General features: G+C 37.2%; 1 protein-coding gene across 1 annotated transcript in view; it reads left to right on the forward strand.

The window, feature by feature from the left end:
* Positions 1-16,650, forward strand: part of LOC149012519 (Peptidase C13 family) — a 44,380-nt gene extending 27,730 nt beyond the window's left edge. The window contains exons 6-10 of the mRNA XM_089160057.1: positions 3,100-3,177; positions 3,329-3,417; positions 15,052-15,133; positions 15,460-15,651; positions 15,726-16,650. Coding sequence (XP_089016183.1) covers positions 3,100-3,177; positions 3,329-3,417; positions 15,052-15,133; positions 15,460-15,651; positions 15,726-15,863 — 579 coding nt within the window. The 3' untranslated portion in view covers positions 15,864-16,650. The remainder of the gene's footprint in view (positions 1-3,099; positions 3,178-3,328; positions 3,418-15,051; positions 15,134-15,459; positions 15,652-15,725) is intronic.
* Positions 16,651-23,583: the final 6,933 nt, after the last annotated feature.

The raw sequence follows: 23,583 nt of genomic DNA on the forward strand, positions 1-23,583 counted from the left end.
TAGCAATCCATGGCTCCACTTCTTACTCCCCCAAGGATACCTTCAATCCCAACTTTGTTCGAGTCCATTCTACCCTCTCCAGAATCGCATAAACCTCTGGAGTACATTCCTAATCTTAGTTTTCCCAAACCTGCCCAGGTTCTGAGTTTAACAAAAACCTTCACTTCATCTTCTACCTTGGTTTGCATAAAATTCAAGAGTGCAGAAATCTAAGTTTTATTGAATTTTGTCAATTAGATTCACTTCTAGTTGAAGGACAACACCAGAATTCAATTCTGGAATGCAGAACTAGCAATCCTAGACCTTCTCTGAGAGTCCGAGCCCAAGCCAAATCCATGAAATCCCTAGTTTTACTGTTGATTTTCACTTTTCAAATCTGAACTTCTGTTTGCAGTTGAATTCAGATCTAATTATCAATCTGAGCAGGCTCTAAACCCCCTTAGAAACTCTAAAACCCTACCCTTTTTCGATGGATACTCCTGGGTTAAACCCTAAGTGTAGGGAATTACCAATTTACCCTTTGCCCTATGATGAGGACATCGGTGAGCAGTTCTGAGTTTACCGGCGACGCCGACGTAGAGATCATCCCTCGACAGCATCTATGTGGATGGATGATGAGTTTGGAGGTTATCGGATTGCTAGGATCCTATGGTTCGATGAGAAGCACTGCTCATAAGCAGTTTGTCATGTTATTTTCCTTAGTCTTAGTGGGTTGGGTAGTAGTTTACTATTGAAATATTTTAATTTCATGTTTAAGTCTGTATGGGCTGGGCCTAGAGTCTATTTTAGCCCAATTTTGAATTATTTTGAGTTTGGGTTATATTTATAACTTAATTTAGGGTTATTTTGGGAATTAAACATGTAGGGTTGTGAGGGATCAATTTTTTTATTTAAACCATGTATGGAATTCGTTTTTGGCAATCAATGAATGAATAAAAGAATTAGAAAAGACTCAGGCTGCTCTCTCTCTCTCTCTCTCTCTCTCTCCCTCCCTGGCGGAACCAACACTTCTCTCTCTCCTCCTTTCACCCTTGTTTCCCACTAGAAAAATTCCCCTTGCTCTCCTCTACAAAGATCTACTTTTTTCTCGAAAAAGACCTAGTTTCTTTCCTGAAAATCTTCTTCTTCTTCTTCCCCAAACCCCACGGTTGTTCTGTTTTTCTTGCAGAAAAAAAATCTTTGTTCTTTTTTTTTCTTTCCTCTTTCCCTTGTACGGCAGTCTAGTTTTCTTTTGTTAGTCTCATTTCCCTTCTCTTTGTTTCTTTTCTTTCTCTCCCTCTCTCTTATCACCTACTCTTTTTCCTAGGATACACCATTACTTCAAAACATTTTTTTCTCCTTTCCTAGGATTCACCACTACTTCAAAATATTTTTTTCTTTCTCTTATTTCTGTTCCTAAATGCTTTCTAACCCCTATTTTGCAGCCAGGATCAGCAGGTAACATTATCTTTCCCTAAATATTTCTCATTTATTCTTTGGCAGTATTTTTGTTTAAAAAAAAACTTCCTAAAACTCCCTTTACATTGTTAATCGTTGAATTCCTTGTTAGAAATCTGATATTGATAATGACAGCTCTATTTTCTTTAAGTTTCTTAATACCCTTGCATTCAATTTAGTGTTATGGTGCCAAGATCCCCATCCCCTTGTTTTCTTATTGATTCTTGTTTAGTTGTGCTTACCAATAGGACTTATTGTGTTTATTTCTCTACTTTAGCTGTCTTACATGCTTGATTAATCAGAGTTCAAGTGCTGCAAATTCCTTTCTTTACTATCCGTCAAGAATAGGTGTTTAATTCTAAGAGTCTAGTAGCCCACTTTGTAGGTCCCCTAGTTTCTAGGGTTTCTCCTACATCGCCCTAGGCTTGGTTTACATCACATTCAAGTCCTATCCCTTGGTGTATGCCCTATGCTTGATGAGGATGTTTGTCTAGATGAAACAAAGACAGGGATAAGTGCTAAGTTGGAGCTATTTAGACAAACCTTGGATTGAAGGCTCTAGTATTAGTTAAATAAGCACAGATTTATATCATGTGCAACTTAAGTATCAAACTGTCAACAGGATTGGAAGTGAGGTGGTGATGATGGGGTGATATTGCAAAAGTGAATATTTGGCTACCTTCATTCAATCATAATCATAAACAAAAAAGAGAAATGGAGGATGATGTTGCATCTCTATATATTCCTTAAAAGAAACTTTTATAGTACAGTTTTACAACCGGAGTGATGTATATGGCTAAATGTTGGTAGTGAACAGACATGTGTTTGAATGAGTAAAAAATAGAATTAAGGAATCAGAATTAGAGCTAACTAAGCGTTAAAGAGTAGCTTTGACCTTTGATACATGATAAGTTGCAAGAAAGTTGATTGGGATGGCATGGAAATATGCAGTGGAGGCCTTTAAATGGGAGGTGATTTAATTTACATTGAATGATTGGAAGAGTTAAAAGAGACAGATTGGCATAAAATTACTCTAGAAGTGAGGACACCTATGCATAGCTTACAGTTTTCAGCATATATGGCTTTGAATAGAGATAACTGGAGAAAGAAGGGGTCCATGCAGGTAGTCCCATCTAATGAGATAATTTCAAGTTGAGTTGCATGTATTCTAAGATTTATCTATCATATCTTAATACCTTGGTGCTTGGAACTGTTTAATACGTGTCCAAGAAGTCTCCTTATGGTGTCATTTTAATGTGCTAAATGCTAGAAAGCTTAACATTATGCGTCCAAATGGGAAACTGAAAAGAAATTAACGAAAGAGAGCTAAAACCTGACTGGTGCGTATACTTAGCACCTTGATTCTATCCATCAAATGGGAAAAAATAAATGTAAGCAAGGGAATAAAGATAAAACATACTGCAAAATTCCTAAATAGGAAATTATTAGCAGGATCCTGCAAGTGATTGCTGATGTACTTCAGCGCCTACTTTCTTCATTGTGATGAATTCTGTTCTTGTTATTCAGACAGCACTAAAGGCTTTTAGAATATATATTGCATCTTCTCTTCTGTTAATAAGGATTTTGTCATCTCCATTAACTTGATACAGAACCACCATAAGGTGATACTAATAGGGGTCCTAATTTCTTGTATATCTACAGTTCAGTTCACCTGGTGTCTTGGCTATTGGGAGTAGCAAGAAAGGCGAAAATTCTTATTCACATCACCTGGACTCTGATGTAAGAAATGCTTTCTCCCTTATTCTTCACTGGAATTTTGTATTGGTCATGCAATGGATGGATTTATCCATGACTTATTGTTAACCTATCATTGGGAATCACTGCATCAGGATATCTCTTTTTTTCCAATCAAGTTATCTATTTGATGCAGGTTGGCGTGTCTGTTGTTGATCGTTTTACTTTCTATACTCTTGCCTTCTTTGAAAAGCTAAATATGTATAACAGTGCATCATTGAGCAGGTGAGTATCATTTTCAGATTGCGATTAATTGTCATGGTATTCATTTACAAATCAGATAGTAAATTTCCTACTGGATGCAGTGGCATTCATTTTCAAAACAGATAGTAAATTCATACTGGATGCAATTTGCTGGATTTGTGTCTTGAGTGTCATGATTGCTATTCCACTTGGGAAAACATTCAAGCAGTTAAGTTTTATTTCCATGAAAATCTAGTAAATCTGTACATGGTGACTAACCAATGATATGATTATAATCATCATGTTAGTCTTTTTTTTTTTTTGGGTCGACGTATTTTATTAGTCTATATTGATGTCTACATTTACATAGCCTTTCCCCAAAATTTGAGTCTTTAGGTGAAATAGTGAACATGGTATCAAAGCCGTAACTGGTAAATTTTTTTAAGTCCAATACCCTATTAATACTTCAAAATATCTTCTTTTTTCATTTTTGTTGTTTTGCTTACCGAAACTCAAAAGTTTCACAAAATTTCACCAGAATATTTTTCTTTTTCTAGTTTCTCTTTGATGTTTCAGGGGACTAACAGCCTTATATGGATTTGAAACTTTATTTGAAGCTTGTTATAGGCTTAAAGAACATTTTTAAATATCTGAAGTCTGAACCGTAGAAAAGCTCACAGTTTTGATGTTTTGCATTTGCACTCCTTGTTGCTAGTGAATGTCGAATCATTGCGTAATATTTGCCTATTCTTGCTATGAGACATAATTGGCTAGAAAAACAAGTCAATTGTGCAATAGTAGATGAAAATTCACAAGATTAACTATTACTTAATAGATGGTTAAAAACTCAGAATGTAAATTACGCAGTACATTGAACGACACATATTATATAGACACTTAAGCAGTTGTTGAAGTGTCTACCATTATTTGTCTCCCGGGGGGGGGGGTACATCTAGTTTCTTTCCTAATTCTATAAACCAAAGTAGCTTGTAAATAATGTGTACTTGACACATATGTGCCTCCATTAGATTTGATTTTATTTCCTTTTTTATTTTTGGTGTCTGAGAATTTGTTTCCTAGCTTTAAGGATTTTACATTCCCACTAGGTTGTAAGTGTCATTAGGCATTTTCAGTAAATATATCACCAAGCAGGGGAGAGGTATCCTTTGATTTATTCTACTGGGTGCAGATAATAACTAAACCTGCATTAAATGGGGTCATCATGTGTATATATATATATATATATATATATATATATATATATATATATATATATATATACACACCCACATGGCCAATTTTTTGTGTGATTGGTGGCGTGCATGAATATTTACAAGATGATTAAGGAATATATAGATGCTAATATAGATGCATGCAATCCAAAAAGGTATAGAGGGGCTAGGAGATGGTAGAGGCACGACTGTAGGCATGCCATCTCAAATCCTTCCTCTATGAAATTAAGATAAATAAAAAGAAAAACAAGCCTTTTGATCTCACATCCTTACTTTGCTTAGGTTCCCTTTCAGGTTTCCGAAAAGATTTGAAAGACTTAAGAGGGTAGAAGAGAAGAACTTACCATAAAGAAACTTTCTTTATTATATGAAAGAGAGATTACAAGAGAGCACACTATTAAATGAGAAGAGCACCATCCTTGAAAGATTTCTTCAAAGAGAAAAGGTTCTAAGGTAGGAGTAAAGTTCACATAAGGTGCTAAATTCTCAATAGGTACATCTATTTATAGGCAAATGCTATTCATAATGCCTTATTACACATGTTATCTTTACAAACAAAGTTACAACAAATAACTAAAGGACATTTTTTAGAGGACTATAATACCCTTAGTCCAAATAGTATTTGCATTTTTGTTCTCTGAGGTGTCACATCAATTATTTAAGAAGATGATTCCATGCAACACCCTCTACGCATGCAGTTGTAGGGAATCGTATGATCTGCTGAGGACAATAGATTTGGAACTTCTTCAAGAACCGCCCTGTGGCATTCCACGTAGTATGAAACTATTGTTTTCCACATTTGTTTGATTCAGAAAATTAACCCATATTTTACAAGCTGAGTTTTTGCCTGACATGCTTTTATCCTTAGCATATTCAAGTGAGAGAAACACTTTATTTTATAACCCGTGTTTTGGGTTAGCTGGGTTTTATACTAGCTTGGCCTAGTTTACCCAATCTTTTACATGCTTGGTACTAGCATGGATCCTGTTGTAACCCGGATCAAGGGTTAAGGATAATTATGTGATTTTACATGCTTGTACTATGAACCATGTCCTTTATGGATTGGGCTAAAATCCTTGTGGTTTTGTCAAGGTCCACAAAAACCATCCCTGAGTTTGACCTCATTCGGGTGTGAGACGGATCGTAAGGGGATCACCCTATGATGGGAATCTACATATCAAGGAGATTTATAAACCCAATGTCACATTCAATAAATATTTTGATACATGTATAGGATGTACTCAATTTGTATGAGCCTGCCCCACAGATGTATTAGAAATGATACCTTGGGACGGATGTAAAGCTAAGCAAATTACCTCTACTCCAGGAACAGAGGATTGTGTAGGTTTTAAGAGATGTGAATCCACTTGGTCCAACGGATTTCTTAAGCGTTCGGGTTTATTTATGGCATGAGACAACTCACAGTATGGGTCTAGCTTATTGATATGTTCTAAAAAACTCTTATCTAATTGAATCCATTTAATTTCTATGGGGTGGTAAAGTTTTCTTTTATTTCAAAATGATCAATATGTAGAATCAGATTAAGTCATTGCTGAGATTTGCGTGAGTACATCTACTTTGAATTTTAAAGAGAGGGTTCAAAAACATATTTATTCTGACTCAGAGGGAGAAATGCATTGGAGTACCGACGTGTACCATGCGCCTGAATATCCATATGCTAATGTTCATCTCTTACCAAAAACAAGTCATTTATGGATATTATCGGGAGATCTGTGCAGATCCAGTATAGTGCATAGTTGTCACGGCGATGAGGCGATGCAAGGTGGTTTAGGCTAATTGAGGCGATGAGTCGACGAGGCGCCCTCCGAGGCGGTTGAGGCGTTTGAAGTGAAATTTTTAGTGTACATCTCATTCACTCTAAATCTATCATATCTTATATAATAAAAAAACTAATATCAGACTACCTCAAGTCATCCAACATACTACAAACCACACATAATAGGTCCTAAATAAAAAGTCGCGAGAAGAAAGGAAGAGAAGAAGTTGTTTGTCGCTAGCCACTGCTTGCCGGAGTGTCGTCGCGGGAATGGAAGAGAAGAAGAGAGGAAGAGAGAAAGAGATTAGGGATTAGATTAGAGTGAGAGTGAGAGTGAGAGTGTGAGACTTGAATCAAGAACTTATTTTCTTTCGATTTTGTTTTTGTATTTTTATTTGAACATTTGATCACATGTAACGTCATTATACATATGCATATAAGTTCAAACAATAGATACTTTACAATCGGAATCTAATAAATATTTCAATATATGCCTTCGATTAGGCATCTTTCTCGTGATTTAAAGAAGAAAAAAAAGCGGACGCCTTATTGCCTACAAATAAGGTGACGCCAATTTGAGGCACTCTGAAGGAGCCTAGACGCCTAGGCGACGCCTTGACAACTATGGTATAGTGCCTTTTTCACTCCACAAGCATCAAGATCAAATAAACATTCATTCTCTTTCTGTCGAACAAAGATATATTTCTAAGCTCAGTGACTAATGAGCAAGTGGGACACAACTTGTTTAGTTCGTACCCTTCCAGTAAAAGGGAGGATAGGATTCTTGATTATTCAGGACTTGATCGAATCCTATGAAATAGTTGTTGTAATTTTGCTTATCCTGTGATTCTCCACGAAAATTCTGATTTATTAGCAAAGAGACGAAGAAATAGATTTATTATTCCATTCCAATCTAATCAAGAATGGGAGAAAGAACTAATGTTTGGTTCGGGTATCTCGATTGAAATACCCATAAAAGGTATTTTTCATAGAAACAATATTCTTGCGTATTTTCCCACCAATTTTGATCCATTTCTTTTTATAGAATTCACTGCTTTCCGTCGAAATCTACGATATTCCGCCTTTGTTTCAGCAATTTCCACCTTTGTTTCTTAGCTAGGTTTTGACACTCCAACTTGTTTTTCCTTGGTTTTTGTTGATTTCTATCCAATTTTCACCTAGTTCTCAAAACTCCTTTGCCTTCAAACACCTATTTTGCCTTCAAACACTTCTAAAGCCACAATAACCATTCATGGGATCCTTGTGTCCGTCAGGAACAGAATGTGAAGCATGAGCCATACCCAATAGTTCCAAACTTTCCATTTTTTATTTTTGTTTTGTTCATGCCTTAAATAATCTTATATTGCTTTGAATTTAATAAATGTTTTTTTTATTTAGGACTATGATCTATGATTGTATGTCGTTAAACTTATTTTTTGATATTGCTACTATTTTTTAAAAAAATATTATTTTAAAAATGATTTTTGATTTCAAAAAAATAGATATGTATACGTGATGTACGGGCTTGAACTTAATATATGTGAGACACCATCACTTGATCTAGTTGGTTATTGTATTTTGTTGAGTTGTAATTATTTTATTAAACAATTCATACTTCTGTAGTAGTAGTATTAGCATGATTGTATGCAAATCAAATGATTAAGTAGTTTAAAAAAATTAAAATGTACCTTTTATTAAACAATTCATACTTCTGTAGTAGTAGCATGATTGTATGCAAATCAAATGATTTAAGGAGTTTTAAGAGAATAGAAATGTCGTAGTTTCTCTTGTTCATGCTTTTATAATATCAGTATGATATCGACTTTGGTTTTGATTTTGGTTCACTTTCAGTAGTTTAGATATCCCTAAAATGTTCTCATGTGGGGATGTTAGCAAGGTGGAGGTCAAAAAGAGAGAAAAGTGACATTTTGTTCTAATTTTTTGTTTTGTTTTGGTTTTTTTTTTTTGATGATAAAGAGAAATTGGATAAAATTATAAGTAGTAGGTACAGCCAGTATGAGACATAGTCTCATTGCAAGTAGACCCTATGTGTCCTATTGTCAAACTAAATAACCAGTCCCTTATTTTATCTTGTTTTAGATTACAAACTTCTAGCTTGGATGTGATTGGTATCATCATTGCCAATAAAGGAAAGAAAGTGGGGGATAGTTGTGTTATCTCCCTGCCTTTGGTTAGGTATTTTTCTAGAGTTTGGTGGTCACACCAAATGTACCGTAGTTGTACATAATTTTTGTGAGCATTTTGTATTACAATCCAGATAGTTTCTAATCAGTGCTTCAAAAGTTGCCCTGGTGGGGCCCGCCCTTGTTGTAATTCCTTGATGACTCCATTTTGAAGCAGCCTATGCTCCACCTGTCTCCCTGTTGTTCAGCATATACACCTGCACATAGAAGTGTTGGTGAGTTTCCAAAATTATTTTGTGAGATCAAGCATTTGAGCCAATTTGTCGGTGTTACTTCGTTATTTGTTAGGCTGTCAGTAAGTTTTTGGGAGATTTTTTGGTCCATAAGCCATCTATTACATTATTTAGGATTTTAGATGGAGTAAGATTTTTATTATTAAAAAATTTTGCATTTCTTTCTAACCAGATGAAGTAGCATGTGATTATAAAGTTTGAGAAGAACTAGATTTTAGTGTGTTTATCTAGGTTACGCTTATTTAGAAAAGAGATGCATAAATTAAGAAAGGAGTTGTTGCTTTTGAATTATGTTCGCAGCCCCAGAGCTCCTGCTGCCATATTCTCTTTGTCCATTCACACGAGATGAAAATATGCCAAGTTGATTCTTCAGAGTTTTTGCGTAAGGCACATGTCTGGTTTGTTTCCATCCATTTGGATAGGGTCTTCTTCGTTGGTAGTCCTGCATTTAAAAGACGCCAAAAGAATATTTTAAATTTTGGATGTATTGGTAACTTCCAAAAAGCCTCCACCATTGGGCAGAGGTAGGCACTGGATCATGGCTATTCATCTTAGATAGTGCAATTCCTGTTAGTTTTGCAGAGAATTCGCATGTTGTCGATAAAAGGGACAGCCATGAGTCCAATGTTGGGGATGGGTTAATTGAGAGAATTGACTGTGATGGTAGAGGAGGTAGTAGATTTGTGTGATTTTGATTATTTGAATCCCTGCTACTTTGTTGGTGATTCCGGTAGACTTCTCTTATGGTAGCTTGCCTTTGCCCTAATAGGGGGTCAAAATCACCTACCATATGGTTTGTTGTTGAATCTACCCACGAGTCAAACCAGAAGTATGTGTTTTTCCCATAACCAATTTTCCTCTTTACCATTGATCGAAGCATGGGGATAATACTGGTGATGCTCTTCCATATCCATGATCCATTTTTGTGTTTCACTTTGGGGTCGAAGATGGACGAGTTGGGGAAGTGTCTTGCTTAGAGGATTTCCCCCCATAGAGAATCTGGTGATTGAGGAGTCGCCATCCTTGCTTGAGTAATGGGGCACTGTTAATTTGCTCCATACGCTTAAGCCCTAGTCCTCCTTGTTGTTTGGGCTTACAACATCATCCCCAGGAAATGAGTGTCACTTGTTTGTTTTTGTTGGGCTTTCCCAGCCAGAATCTTTGACATACTGTATCCAATGTCCTGCCTACAATTTTGGGAAAGAGTCGATGCTTTCCATGTAGCCAGGTTGTTTCCGATTTTGGTGAGAAGATATTCAAAGTTTTTTTTATTTTGCTTTGGCATGGTACAATGGAGTTCCTAGGTAGGATGCATTATTTTTCATTTCCTGTATGCCTGAGACCGATAAGATTGCTCCTTTGTGACCTTGATCCACATTTCTGGAGAAGTAAGCACCACTTTTTTTCAAAATTGATTTGTTGTCCTGTGATGTCAGAAAATAAATCAATGATTGCTTGTAATGCTAGTACATCTTCCTTTGTTGCTCTGCAAAAGAGAAACGTGTCATCTGCAAAAAAAGGTGTGAGACTTCCGGAGCATTTCTGGCAATTTTGATACCTTTGAAGAGGTTAAGATTCCTGTATTCTAGGAGGAGTCTAGAAAGGACTTCCATAATGATAAGGAAAAGATAAGGGCTAAGGGGGCATCCTTGCCTTAGGCCACGAGTTCCCATGAACTAGTGGTAAGGGCACGTTGAGTTTAACAGAGTAGGATGCATAAGAAATTAGGGTTTTGTTGGATTCTATTAGGAGTCTAGTAAGAGTTTGTATAGGAGTTAAATTAGAGTTTGCATTCATGTAAACTTCTATTCCTTGTAATAGTCTACTTTCCACTTAATTATAAATAGAGGGCTTGAGATCATGGATCAATAAGCCATTCTGCCAAACATTGTATTTCTACATGGCATCAGAGCCTAAATTCGATTAGGTTGTTCTTCTATTTTTTCTATTTCTTCAAACCCATTAACCCACAGCAGATTACCTTTTTTCTCCAAAACCCTTCGCAGTTTTTTCTTGTTCTTCTACAACCTAATTCTGCAACCATCGTTTGGCAGAATTTTTTTCCTTTTCAAACCCATCGCACCGCTGCACTATTGTTTCAGTTCCACCTCGAAGATCAGAGAAAAAAAAAGGGGAAAGAAGAAGAGAAGAAGAACCACAACCTGCTGCTGCTTCTTGCGATTAGAATCACAGAAAAAAGGGAAAGAAGAAGAGAAGAAGAACCACAACCTGCTGCTGCTTCTTGCGATTAGAATCACCTGCTGCTGCTTCTTGCGATTAGAATCACAGGTGGCTGAGCTGCTTCTTGCGATTAGAATCACAGGTGTGGCTGCTGCTGCTGCTGCTGCTTCAGCTAGAGTTTGCATCGATTGCAAACCCTCACAAATCCATCGCAACCAATTTCTTTCTCTGCACTACAGTGGGCTCGACCAAGAAGAAAAGGAAAGAAGAAGAGAAGAAAGAGAAGAAGAGAAGCCACCATCGCCTTCACCTTTACTTCTGATTCTGATCACAGCCTCTACCATCGAACCAGGTAACCCTTTCTACATCCCGTCTCCCTTGTTAAGCTGGCCCTTCAAAAAAACCCATTGAGACATAATTTGTTCCCTAATTCTCTTTGGCCGAACCAGATTTGGTTTTTTTCCAAATTCCCAAACCAAATTTAGATCATATTTTAAAACCAAATTTACCAAACCAAACCAAACCATTACATATTTGGCTGAACCATATTATTATAATTTTTTCTTCTAATCTACTATTCTGTTAGACAAAAAAAAAAAAAAAAAAAAAAAAAAAGAAGAGGGAAAAAAAGGGAAAAAGGAGATTTGATCATATCATTGTTTGGCTATTGCATTTTGCAACGTTTTAGTTTTTTTTTCAAAAAGTGAAGACTGAAGAACTACAGACAATTTTTTCAACATGGCCACTATCGATGGTATTACTGCTCCCACTGGATCCGAATATTTTCCCACTCTTCATTCTCTTTCGGTAAGATTTGACGGCACAAATTACTTGATCTGGTCTCGATTTGCTTACCTGACTATTGCTGGAAGAGGACTAGTTGGATACATTACGGGCACCACTATCAAACCCACTACCACAGGTGTTTTACAGGATAAATGGATATCAAATGACTCTTTTATTATGTCATTCCTTTTGAATTCCATGCATCCAAATATTGCCCGGGGTTACCTATTACTTGATACTTGCAGCCCAAATGCGGAAGGCTACTACTGAAACATATGGATAGTTGGGGAATGATGCACAGGTTTATGAGCTACGAAAGAAGCTTCATGAGACTACCCAAAAGGAACTAACTGTGGCCCACTATTATGCCGAGTTGCGATCTCTTTGGCAAGAGTTGGATCATTATGGGGATTATCACCCCACTAATCCAGATGATGTGGCGACATATAAGAAGTACATTGATAAGATTCGAGTACATGACTTCTTGGCAGGTTTGAACGTGGAGTATGATCAGATCAGAGTGCAAGTCTTAAGTCGTTCTCCCTTTCCTACACTAGAACAGTCTTATGCTCTTGTTCAGTGTGAGGAAAGTCGTCGATTAGTCATGCTTCATACTCCTATTATGGAGAAATCAGCTTTACAGTCTGTTCGCACTAAATCTGATCCGGCTAAGGAGATTGTCAAGTGTGAGCACTGTCACAAACCATATCATACCAAGGAAAATTGTTGGAAACTGCATGGGAAGCCTGCTGATTTTGAGCAAAAACGAGCACAAAGACAGGGAAAACCAAAGGCTAATCTTTCTGAGACAGTTTCCACCACACCCTCTGCAGACGTTGGTTTTTCATAGGAGGAGTTCGCTACTCTGCGACGTATTCTGCAGTCTTCTACTGCCGGTACAGCTTCGACCACTGCTTCCTCTACTACCCCTACCAACTCCTACCTTGCTACTTCCGGATCTAGTCACGGGGAAGGAGATTGGTCGTGGTAAATGGACTTTATTTGCTCGAGGCGATTGGAGGATCTACTCCTGTTTTGACTACATCTTCTAATCCGGTCCATTCGGTAATATCAAACCTTCATCAATGGCACCGTAGGCTCGGTCATCCACCTTTCAAATTTTGTCATTTTCTCTAGATTTGTTTTTCATGATACTTTCATCTTACCATTACAATTTCTTCCTTTCCAAGTTTCCCCATTGGCTTGAATTTTGTCTTAAGCCATTATCTTACCTTGGTGGACCATGGACTCATTTAGGGGTTTCCTTTATTCTTGTTTTCCCACGTGTAAAGCTACACGTGAGGGGGAGATTGAATCTCTATTACAATTCAATGCCTTTCATGTAGACTTCCTTATGTAGAATTTGATCTTTGTTACCTTTGAAAGTTTGTCCCTTACCTTCGCAATCTTTTACTTTGGAGATCTAACATTGCTATAGAGCTATCTTTTTGACTGTGCAGAACTTGATCTCTGTTAACCCTGGAGATTTGCTCCTTAACTTGACATCTTCCCTTTGGAGATCTAACCTTGCAAAAGATTTGTCGTTTGACCTTTGCAGAACTTGATCTCTATTACCTTTGGAGATTGTCACTTATCTTGACAAATTTTCCCCTACCTTTGGAGATTGTCCCCTTGGCAAACTTTCCCTTTAAAGATCTAACATTGCTACAAATCAAAAGTTTCACTTTGGCTGTTTTACCCTAGCAATTGTTACCCCAGAAATATATTTTCCCTCAGATTTGCGCAGAAATTTAGTCTTCTCAACATTTGAAGATTCTACCTGTTTTCTTGGGCGTTCTTCCTTGGAGACATAAAGTTGCAGTAAAGATGAGGACAAAGCAAATGGAAGTCTATAAGGCAGACGTAATCTATAAGTTTGAAGATCAAATTGCAGATGTTTACCTGGACAGATGTTTTATACTTTTTTGGTCAAGTTGGCATGTGTGATATCCATGCCTCAACTTGAGGGGGAGTGTTGGATTCTATTAGGAGTCTAATAAGAGTTTGTATAGGAGTTAAATTAGAGTTTGCATTCATGTAAACTTCTATTCCTTGTAATAGTCTACTTTCCACTTAATTATAAATAGAGGGCTTGAGATCATGGATCAATAAGCCATTCTGCCAAACATTGTATTTTTACAGGTTTTGATCATGTTGCACCAATGGGTGTCAAAACCCACAGGCGAAAGAGATGGGATATAACATCCGATTCAACCCTATCGTAGGCCTTAGACATGTCTAGCTTGAGTGCAACAAATCTAGTCTTTGCTCTTGTTGTCCTCATGTAATGGAAGATCTCATGTGCAATCATTATGTTATCAGAGATTTGTCTATATGGAACAAAAGCCCCTTGACAGGGTGAGATTAGGTCTTGAAGGCATGGTTTCAGTCTTCTAGCTAGGATTTTTGCTAGAAGCTTATAACTAACATTGCAGAGATTGATCGGCCTAAAATCCGACACTTCCTTCGGTGTTTCAATTTTGGGAATATAGCACAGTAGGGTATGATTTGTTCCAAAGGGTAGGTTAACGTTGAGAAAAAAATCCTTCGCAAAGGAGTAAAGCTTAGAGTTAATCAAGTCCCAGATTTTCTGATAGAAGTAGGCTTTAAACCCATCCATCCCTGGTGCTTTATGTGGGCCCAAAGAGAAAAGGGTGGATTTGATTTCCTCAATAGATGGTGGTTGTGAAATGGCCTCTAGATTGTGAACTAATTTTTTGTAACTTCACCATTTCAACCCTGCTTAAGTAGTAATTCTCCACATGGTCATTAATGGTATTGGCATAAACAAAAATTAGTTTATTACGATAAATCACAAACAGCTCTTGATCTGTTTATAAATTTATGTTTAAATCAATTTATTTTAATGAGAAATAGGGATCATAAATCATACCAAACACATCTATTTATGTTTATATGTCGAATAATCATAAATTTAAACTATTCCAAAGGGAGTCTAAATGCATCTTGAGTGCCAACTGGTACTTGTTTCTGGCAACATAGTTGTCAAGGCACTGTCTAGACGTCTAAATTTCTTGGTTGCCTTCATCACCTTGGTGGATCAATTACTGCCTCATCATGTTGCCTTCATTTTCGGGCAGCTTAGAAATGCTGTGATCGACTTGCCACTCGATAACTCTTTTGGGAAATATGCATATTTTGACTTATCCCCAATTATACGATTTGCATTCGCTGGTCCAAACTTGTCCTTTTCTTCAAATGGGACGTTATTTCTGATCATTCATTATTTGGTTTTTCTGCAGTCTTTTCAATTCATACAACCCAACTACGTTGATGTCAACTGCATATTACCGAACTGATCTCTACAGACGACTTTTAGATAAGGTGAGCATGTTGATCTGGATTCATAAAATATATGAATGGCTTATTCAATGTCCTGTGCTAGTATCTTATTGTTTCCTCTTCAGAATTAGGCCAAGTTTCAGTTTCAACTACTTTCACTTTATTGAGGGTTATCCTCTAGTATATTTTTACTCCCTAAAGTATGTACTGATGTCTTCCATGGTTCCTCATGTGTTGTCATGTGACATTAAATCTGAAGTATTGACAACCACACTTCTGGGCCACCCTTTTATCTCTTCTGAGGCTTCCTAATCTTGCCCCATCATGATCTGGCAGATACTGACTTCTCCATTTCAATGTTGTCATAGGTACCTGTGACAAATTTCTTTGGTTCAGTCATGGAAACAATTCATGCAGATTCAGCTTACAGAGGTTTCTCAGTCAATGGATCTGGGGTAGCTGGAATAAAACTGGTTCCTAATCAAGCTGATAACTTGGCTGACCGAAGAACACTAATAGATGAAACACTTCAGGAACAGGAAAGTGGCACGAACTTTAAGGTTAGTTTTGCCTTCTTGGTGTGAAAACCAACTCAAATATTCAGTTATTGCAGCTGTATCTGTTCATTTTGCAGGAGAGAGATGCTGACCCTTGTCCATGGAGTTCTTTTCTTAAGAGGATGAATGAAATTGAAGATGTTGATACCTTAGTGAACTATGGGCTCATAATTATGATACCAGTGGTGACAATCAGTACTTGGTTGTCAAGGTGAAATATGAAGTTGACGTATATCATTTGATGAGTAGCACTTGCTTGAACCAAAATGCTGGATTTGCAGAAGGCTAAAGCTACATTTGGATTAGCTGGAACCTGACTACAGGGATACAAGGGCTCCTGTGCTCATCTGGATGAGCAGACTTGACTTGCTCAGTTGTTTTTGTTAGACTAAACGTGGAGGACAAGTGGGCCATCAGATCAAGTTGTGTCTAAGCTGTATCATTAGTCATATGACCAATTCACTCTTTTAGAAAATTTCCTCTCCTTGATACAAAAGCTGGAAATTGATAAGGGTTCTTCTCTTCATCTTGTAAGAATTCCTGTGGCCTCGTTTATTTTAAGGCTTTGGGAGAGAGAATGTTCTTAATTTCACAGTCTATATCCCTAGACTCATGTTAGTATTTCTATATGGACATAGAACAGTAAAAATGATCTTTTTCTTATGTGTCCTACTGTTGTGTTTCAAGGGAAAGGGAGTGTATGAGCAGTATAATGTCACAGCCGTAATCTTTTACTAAGCCAACTATACCGACACTTCGCACTTCACTGGTATTAAGTCAGCCTATAACATTTCTTTTTTTTTTGGGTCAAAATTTCAATACTTCATTCATAAACTTGAAAGAAAAAAACAGACACAAACACAGAAAAAAAACAAGAGCTAAGGGATGGGTCGAGCCCAATAAACCCTTAGAAAACTAGTTGTCATAACCACAGAACCAGAAAAACATAATAATGGGTATGATAAACATATCCACCGCCGCCGCTTGCGGAGACACACCACAAGAGCCTATAACATTTCTATGAGAGTTGGAAAGAGAGGATCGAGGATCATAAGAGTGTTTTTTTTTATTAATGATAAAAGATAAAAATTCATTCAGTTGGGGTAGTGCTTACAATTACACTTAAGAGTGGAGAGTCTTATATAGTTGCTCTAAACAGAAATACATGAATTAGATCTAGTAACCATTTTTCCATGAGGTGGGATCGGAGTTTGCACGAGTTAAGATTTATAGTAATGGTTGTAACTTCTACCAAAATGGGTATCAAATTTAGAGGCCATATGTTATGGTTATTGTCTTTGAACCTAGCTAGATATTCTTTTTCCTCGCACCAGATTTCTTTGATTTGTACTCCTAGCTCATTTGCTTTGCTCATGCCTTGCAAAATGCCTCGTGCCATTGTCTCCTTCATTGAACCAATATCTATTTTCCCTATGCTTACAAAAAGGACATTGTCGTTCCAAAAAAGTCCCACACTCCAATGTATCATGTCTAGAAGTTCATTATGTAGCTCTGCACACAATAAAGTGGGTGAGGAAAAGGATTTTACATAGTCCCATATATATGATTTTGTGTTGTGTATATGATTGTCATCATGATTTGTACTTTGTATGGTAAACTTATGGTATAGATGTAAATAAATTATGCATTTGTTTACATTATTCAGCACTCTTATGGGGTTTTGTTCTTTATTGTTTCAAACCTTAGAGTTTCTTTCATTCCATATAAAGTAGCAGGTTATTATGAAAACAGGAAAAATCATTTCTTAGACTTTGTATCCAAGTTTGAGTTAAGAAAGAAAGAGTTGCATACTTGAAGGAAGGAATTATTGGAAATGAACTCCGTCCGAAGTCCTAGTGGTCCCGCCGCCCAAATCCTCTTCGTCCATTCACAAGAAAGGAAGATGTGTCAAGCTAATTCATTAGAAGCACCACAAAATTTGCAGACTAGGTTGATTGATGTCCATTTGGAAAGGACTGTCTTAACAGAAAGCCCTGTATTCATGAGACGACAATTTTTAAAAAAAATTTAGGATGAAGTGGTAATTTCCAAAAGAACTTCCACCATCTTAAGTAAACATTCTAAGTGTTGTAGTTCTTTAATTTCGCCAAAGCTTTCTTTGCTTTTTTGACAGAGAATTCGCCATTTGTCGAGATTAAAGATTGCCATTTATCATGGGCTTGAGAAACATAGATTGTGTTTATGAAGGAATTGAAAATGGTAGACCGATAATTAAGAGTAGAAGGGTTAGAGTTGAGAGAATAGTACCTGTATTGTTGCCTTTCAGAATTGATTACTTTTTCCACTGTTACTTGAGTAGGCTTGAAAGTTTGGTTGACCACTCTATGATCAACAATTGTTTTTACCCAATGATCAAACCAAAAAGATGTGGTTTTGTCATTTCCAATTTTCCTTAGGATCATAGTTTGGAGCACTGGTAGTATATTGCATATACTATTCCAAGTTCAGGACCCTCTCTTCTTCTTTACTTTGGGATCAAAGGGTGAAATGTTAGGGAAATATCTAGCTTTCAAGAGTTTCACCCATACAGATTATGGATTATTGATCATCCTCCAACCTTGTTTAAGTAGTAGAGCAGAATTTATATTTGAAATCCAAACCTCCATCTTCTTTTGATTTGCAACATTTGTCCCAGGAGATGAGAGTCAACAAGTTAGCCTTTAAGGGTTTTCCAAGTCAAATCCGTTGACATGTATAATCCAGTTTTCTACAAAAGACTTTAGGGAATCGGAAACATTATATGTGGTATAGGGATTGTGGTTGAAGCACAACTTTCATCAATACAGTTCTTCCTGCAAATGTTATGGTTGCAGCCTTCCAAGTAGACAATCTATTGTTCATCTTGGTAAGAAGAAACTGTAAGTTGTTTGTTTTGTTTTTTCTATGGAATTAAGTTTGTACCAAGATAGACTGCATTTTTATTCATTTCTGCTATACTTAGTGGACATGACACATTTGTTTCCTTGCTCCACGTTTTTTTTTAAAAGAATGCTCCACTCTTCTCAAAATTAATTTGTTGCCCTGTGATATTCGAGAATAACTCAACAACAACATATCTTCTTTTTCAGCTGGCAAAAAAGAAAGGTGTCATCTATAGAGAATATATGAGAGATTTACGGGGCTCTTCTGGCAATTTTAATACTATGAAACAGATCTAGACTCCTATATTTCGATAGAAGTCTAGAAAGGACCTTTATTACAATAAGGAAGAGGTAGGGGTAGTGGACTTCCTTGCCTTAGTCCTCTAGTTTCATTAAACCAAAAATAGGGACTTCCATTCATCTTTATTGAGAAAGATGTAGAGGATATTAATTTGTGGATCATGTTGCACCAATGTACATCAAAGCCCCAAAGTTCAAACAGCTTGGTGATGATGCCCCATTCAACCCTATCATAAGCCTTTGGAATGTCAAGTTTCAGAGCTACATAGCCAACCTTTCCCTTTGTCTTGTTCATAAAGTGAAAATTTTCTTGAGCCATCATGATATTATTTGTGATTTTTCTATAAGGCACAAAGGCTACTTGACAAGGGGAAATTACACTTGAGAGAAGTGGTTTGAAGAGGTTGGTTAAGATTTTTGCCAATATTTTGTAATTGACATTACAGAGGCTAATTGGTTGGAAGTCAGACACAATTTTGGGTTGGTCTCTCTTGGGAATGAAGCACAAATAGATATGGTTGACTCCAAAGGGTAATGAGAGGGATGTGAAAAACTTATTTACAAACTCATATAGCTCACCATTAACAAAAGTCCAGTTTTTTTGATAAAATAGAGCATTAAAACCATCTATGCCAGGAGCTTTGTTTGGTCCCATGGGGAATAAGGCAGTCATAATTTCATCCAAGGACGGGAGATCCGACATTCCCAAGGGAAAGCAATTTTGGCTAAGGGAGTAAAGATGCCTTCAACAAAAAGTGGGTCTAAGGGTTCCCCATTAGTGTAGAGATCCTTCATGAATATGACAAAAACATTAGCAATCTCTCTAGGCTTACGGATTATAGCACCGTTGTGTTCTAAGGCATCAATTTTCCTCTTGTGATAGTAGATTTTTTAGGCAAGTGGTAGCATCTTGTATTTCTATCCCCATATGAGATGTACTTCTGCCTAGATTTCTGGAACCAAAAAGATTCATCAGCCTACAAGGCCCAATTTAGGTATATGCAATAAGTTCTCTATCAGGGTAAGGAGCAAATTCTAAAGCTTCAATCTCGGTTGGGAGGTTGTCAAAGAGGTTGTCGATGCTACCAAAAGTTGTTTTGTTCTAGTGTTGTAAGAATTTGGAGAGGTTGGCCATCTTAGTTTCCATAGGGACTAGTCCCATTTCGTCCCAAGGTTTGTGAACATCACTGAAGTCTGGATGCTAATACCATGCATTTTGAAAGTGGAACAATTTTCTTCCAATCATTACTCAAGGTTTGGTGATGAGGAGAATAGGGTTATGATCCAATGTGACACCAAGAAGAATTTTCAGTTCAACATTCGGGTGTGTAGCAACCCACAACGGACACCCAAAGAGGTGATTAATCCTTTCTTTGACAACGTGAGGGGGGGGGGGTTTGCTTATTAGACCAAGTGAAGTAGGCACCATGGGCACATATTTCATGGAGGCCTAAAGAAATTGTTAGATTGAGAAAAGAGGGTAGAGAGGGGGTGGGTTTAAACACATTGCCAATCTTGTATTCATTTTTTATTACCTCATTAAAGTCTCCCATAAGGATGAGGGGTTTGTGAAAGGAGGTGGAAAGAGAGAATTTTTTCTCTAGAGGTTTTCCTATCTAAATAGATAAAGATGGCAATCCATTCCTTCCCTTGTGAAGAAACCTGTATCGCAAGAAATGATGGGTCTGTATGGATTAAGGCAACTTGAAGTGAGGGTTTTATCAAAACACATATACCTCCTTTAAGCCCTTTCTTTCCATAGCTATTAGAAAAGGCGATTAGGTCATGGTTTCTAAATTTTGTGGGAATGAGAAGTTCATGATCAGTGCATTTCATCTCACATATAAAGAGAATATCTAGGTTGTTTTTTTTTTTTTTTTTACCACTTTCTTCATGCATTGCAAAGTGAACTTCCCATTCAAACCTCTCAAATTCCAAGAAATGAGTTTCATGCTTAAGATTAAGAGGAGTTTGTGATATAACACTTATCAATGGTAATAGACAAGTAAATCTTTGAAGTTTTGAAGCAAAAAAACAACAGTAGTTATGAGGGTAATAATAGAAATTAAAAGGAAGAGAAAAACTCATAGAGATGTAGTAATAACTAGAGAAAGAGCAAGATACCATGGATCATCCAAATAAAGGGGCAACATTCTAGATTAACATAAAAGCAAGAGTATTCGAGAGAAATTAGAATTAACTAAGACAATAGATATCAAGCACTGAACTAGTTTTTGCACATAAATGGTATTTTGTAGATCCAGTAGTGAATAATTGCAAGAACACAAATGAAAAAAGCAATGCAAAAATTGAAGAAATCAGGATATAGATGATAGGGGAAAAGTTGAGGGCTTAACGACTTGTTCTAGGACTTGATTCTGATTTGGTGGTACAGGTATGGGTTTCTCACCAATGATCTTTGTAGATTGTAGGTTGGTTTGAGCTAGGTGGTTGTTGTAGCGGGCTTCAATGCCATTCCAAAAACGCTCAAGCACCTCAGCTGGTCGGGCACAATTGGAGAGGGTGGTCCCAAGGATGTAATTTAGATTATCCACAGGATCAACAAAAGGTTGAACATCATAAATTCTTCTTTTCTTATAGATGGTTAGACTACCGGCAGTAGCTCCCATTTCCCCTTCTTTTAGATCTATGTAGGGCAGTAGATCATTGGTGTCTTAAATGTGTATCTAACATGTCAGTGCTCTTTTCTTTTCCTTTTTGCATAGTGTCCTCTTCTTTCTTGCCTTCAGTTTGCATACAGTTGCAATTGAAGATCACGGTGTGGGCTTTGATAGAGTGATTTGTGATGTTTGCTTGGCCCTTTATCCTTTCCAGAAGCTTTTTTATACGCTCATCCTTCAAGAGATCTTCCTTTGCAATTTCATCCTTTTGAATTTCCTCCTTATTTGGTTTGATTTCAACAGTAGTTGTTGGAATCGGATGGTCTCCTATTGTTTCCCTTGCATCATCCAAATTCACCACTAGTGGGTTTATGGATTGCTTTCCATGATCCTTTTCCTCAAAGCTTGCAGTAGTAGGATTTTTTGTCAGATTTATCAGGTTTGAAATCGGGGCTACAATGTTGGTGTTACTTGATTCACCATGAGATTGAAAGCAAAGTTTTGAAACATGTCCTTCGAACAAATCCTTTCCAAGTGTCATTTCCTCCATCAGATTTGGAGGGGAAAAAATTATAAAATTGAGGTTCACGGTTTCCTCACATTCATCCCTTAACTTCTATTGTGAGGGTTGTTTTTTAGCTTCATCATTTATCTTGTTGATGAGATCAATGGTAGGTAGGGAGTACATTATCTCTAGACTCTGAGATTAATTCTTGTATGAGGCTTTGTAACCCACACTACTATTGATGTCCAACATAATTTTTATTCGTGTTGCATCATCAGGTAACCCAATTTTTCGAGGGTTCAAATGCATTTCCACAACTCTTCCCAATTCCCCTGCAGCTTTTCTAATGTTATCAAGAGAAAAATTATCATATTGATTCCCTTGTGTTGTACCCAAACAACAATGGGCGGGGCGGGGGGGGGGTAGTATTTCACCCTCTCTGTGTTCAGGTAAAGGTTTGATGGCTAGATGGAGTGGGCAATTTCCTAACTACTAGGGTGAAAGAGAGAGTACCCCATTTCGGTGTTCCTCATAAAGAAATATAGCTCTGAATAAATTGATCCCCATCACAAAAACAGATTCAACTCCTACTGGTAGCTAGAAATCAATTAATTTCTTGCAAGTAGTAACAATGGAGTCCTTCATGAAACCAATGATGTAACCATAGAAGGTTCGGTCATTGTTTTTTGTGACTTGTGAAGGGCTACCTTTGTAGTTTTTGTAACCTCCATTCATCGGAGGGTTTCCATGTAGAGTACTTGGTCACATTCTTTTCTCCATGTCTTGTGAATCCATACCTACCACCACCAGCAGTTGGTGTGAATGGTGGTCTATAAGATTGTGAGTTGGAGAAATGGGGAGCTACTTAGTCCGATTACCATCCCATCTACACCAACAAAAAAAGCACAAAGCAAAGTAGAAAGATGCCTACAAAAAACATAGTTAGAGCATGGTAGAGACAAAGTGTATTAGCAAAAGGTAGAGACAGGGGTGTATCAACACTTTCAGCGGAGGTTGAAGAGTAATGTTTCACTACAAAAGGAATGGAATACTTAAGGAAGTTAGATGGGCAGGTGGAATAAGTACAGTCATCATACTTGGGCTTTACAGGATTAAAATTTGAAAAAACCTGCACAAGCCGTAAGCACATAAATGGGTAGAAGAATAGGGAGTAAAGGATGGATTTGGTGAGATCCCCTAGCTTGGTGAAATAAATGTTATACAACAGCATTGAAGCCATGGCATAAATCTTTGTTGGACTCTTCACCTCATCAGTCAACTTGCAAGAGCAACCTATACGTGCACCTTAGAATCAACCATCATTTGGTAGAGTCATTTGAAGGCCCCCTAGAAAAGGATTAAGCTAGCATGAAGATCCCTTGTAGGAGAAAGAGAAATGAGCACAAGAAGATCTTCATCCGCTGCTTGTCGGTGTTGTTTTCTCCACAAATCCTCTTATAACCTAAGGCTGAGGTTGTTTTCCTTAGAACATGTGAAAATTTTGATAATTATCATAAGAGTGGTTGAAAGAGTAGAACTTCTATTAGCTCTCAAATTCATTTAAAAGCTTAGAGACTCCCTTGCTTTGTCCCTCCCACCATGAGACTACTTCTATTTACAAGTACCT

The sequence above is a fragment of the Hakea prostrata genome, chromosome 6 (genome assembly GCF_041222555.1).
Source record: "Hakea prostrata isolate BN-2017 chromosome 6, UWA_Hpros_2, whole genome shotgun sequence".
Classification (NCBI taxonomy): Eukaryota; Viridiplantae; Streptophyta; class Magnoliopsida; order Proteales; family Proteaceae; genus Hakea; species Hakea prostrata.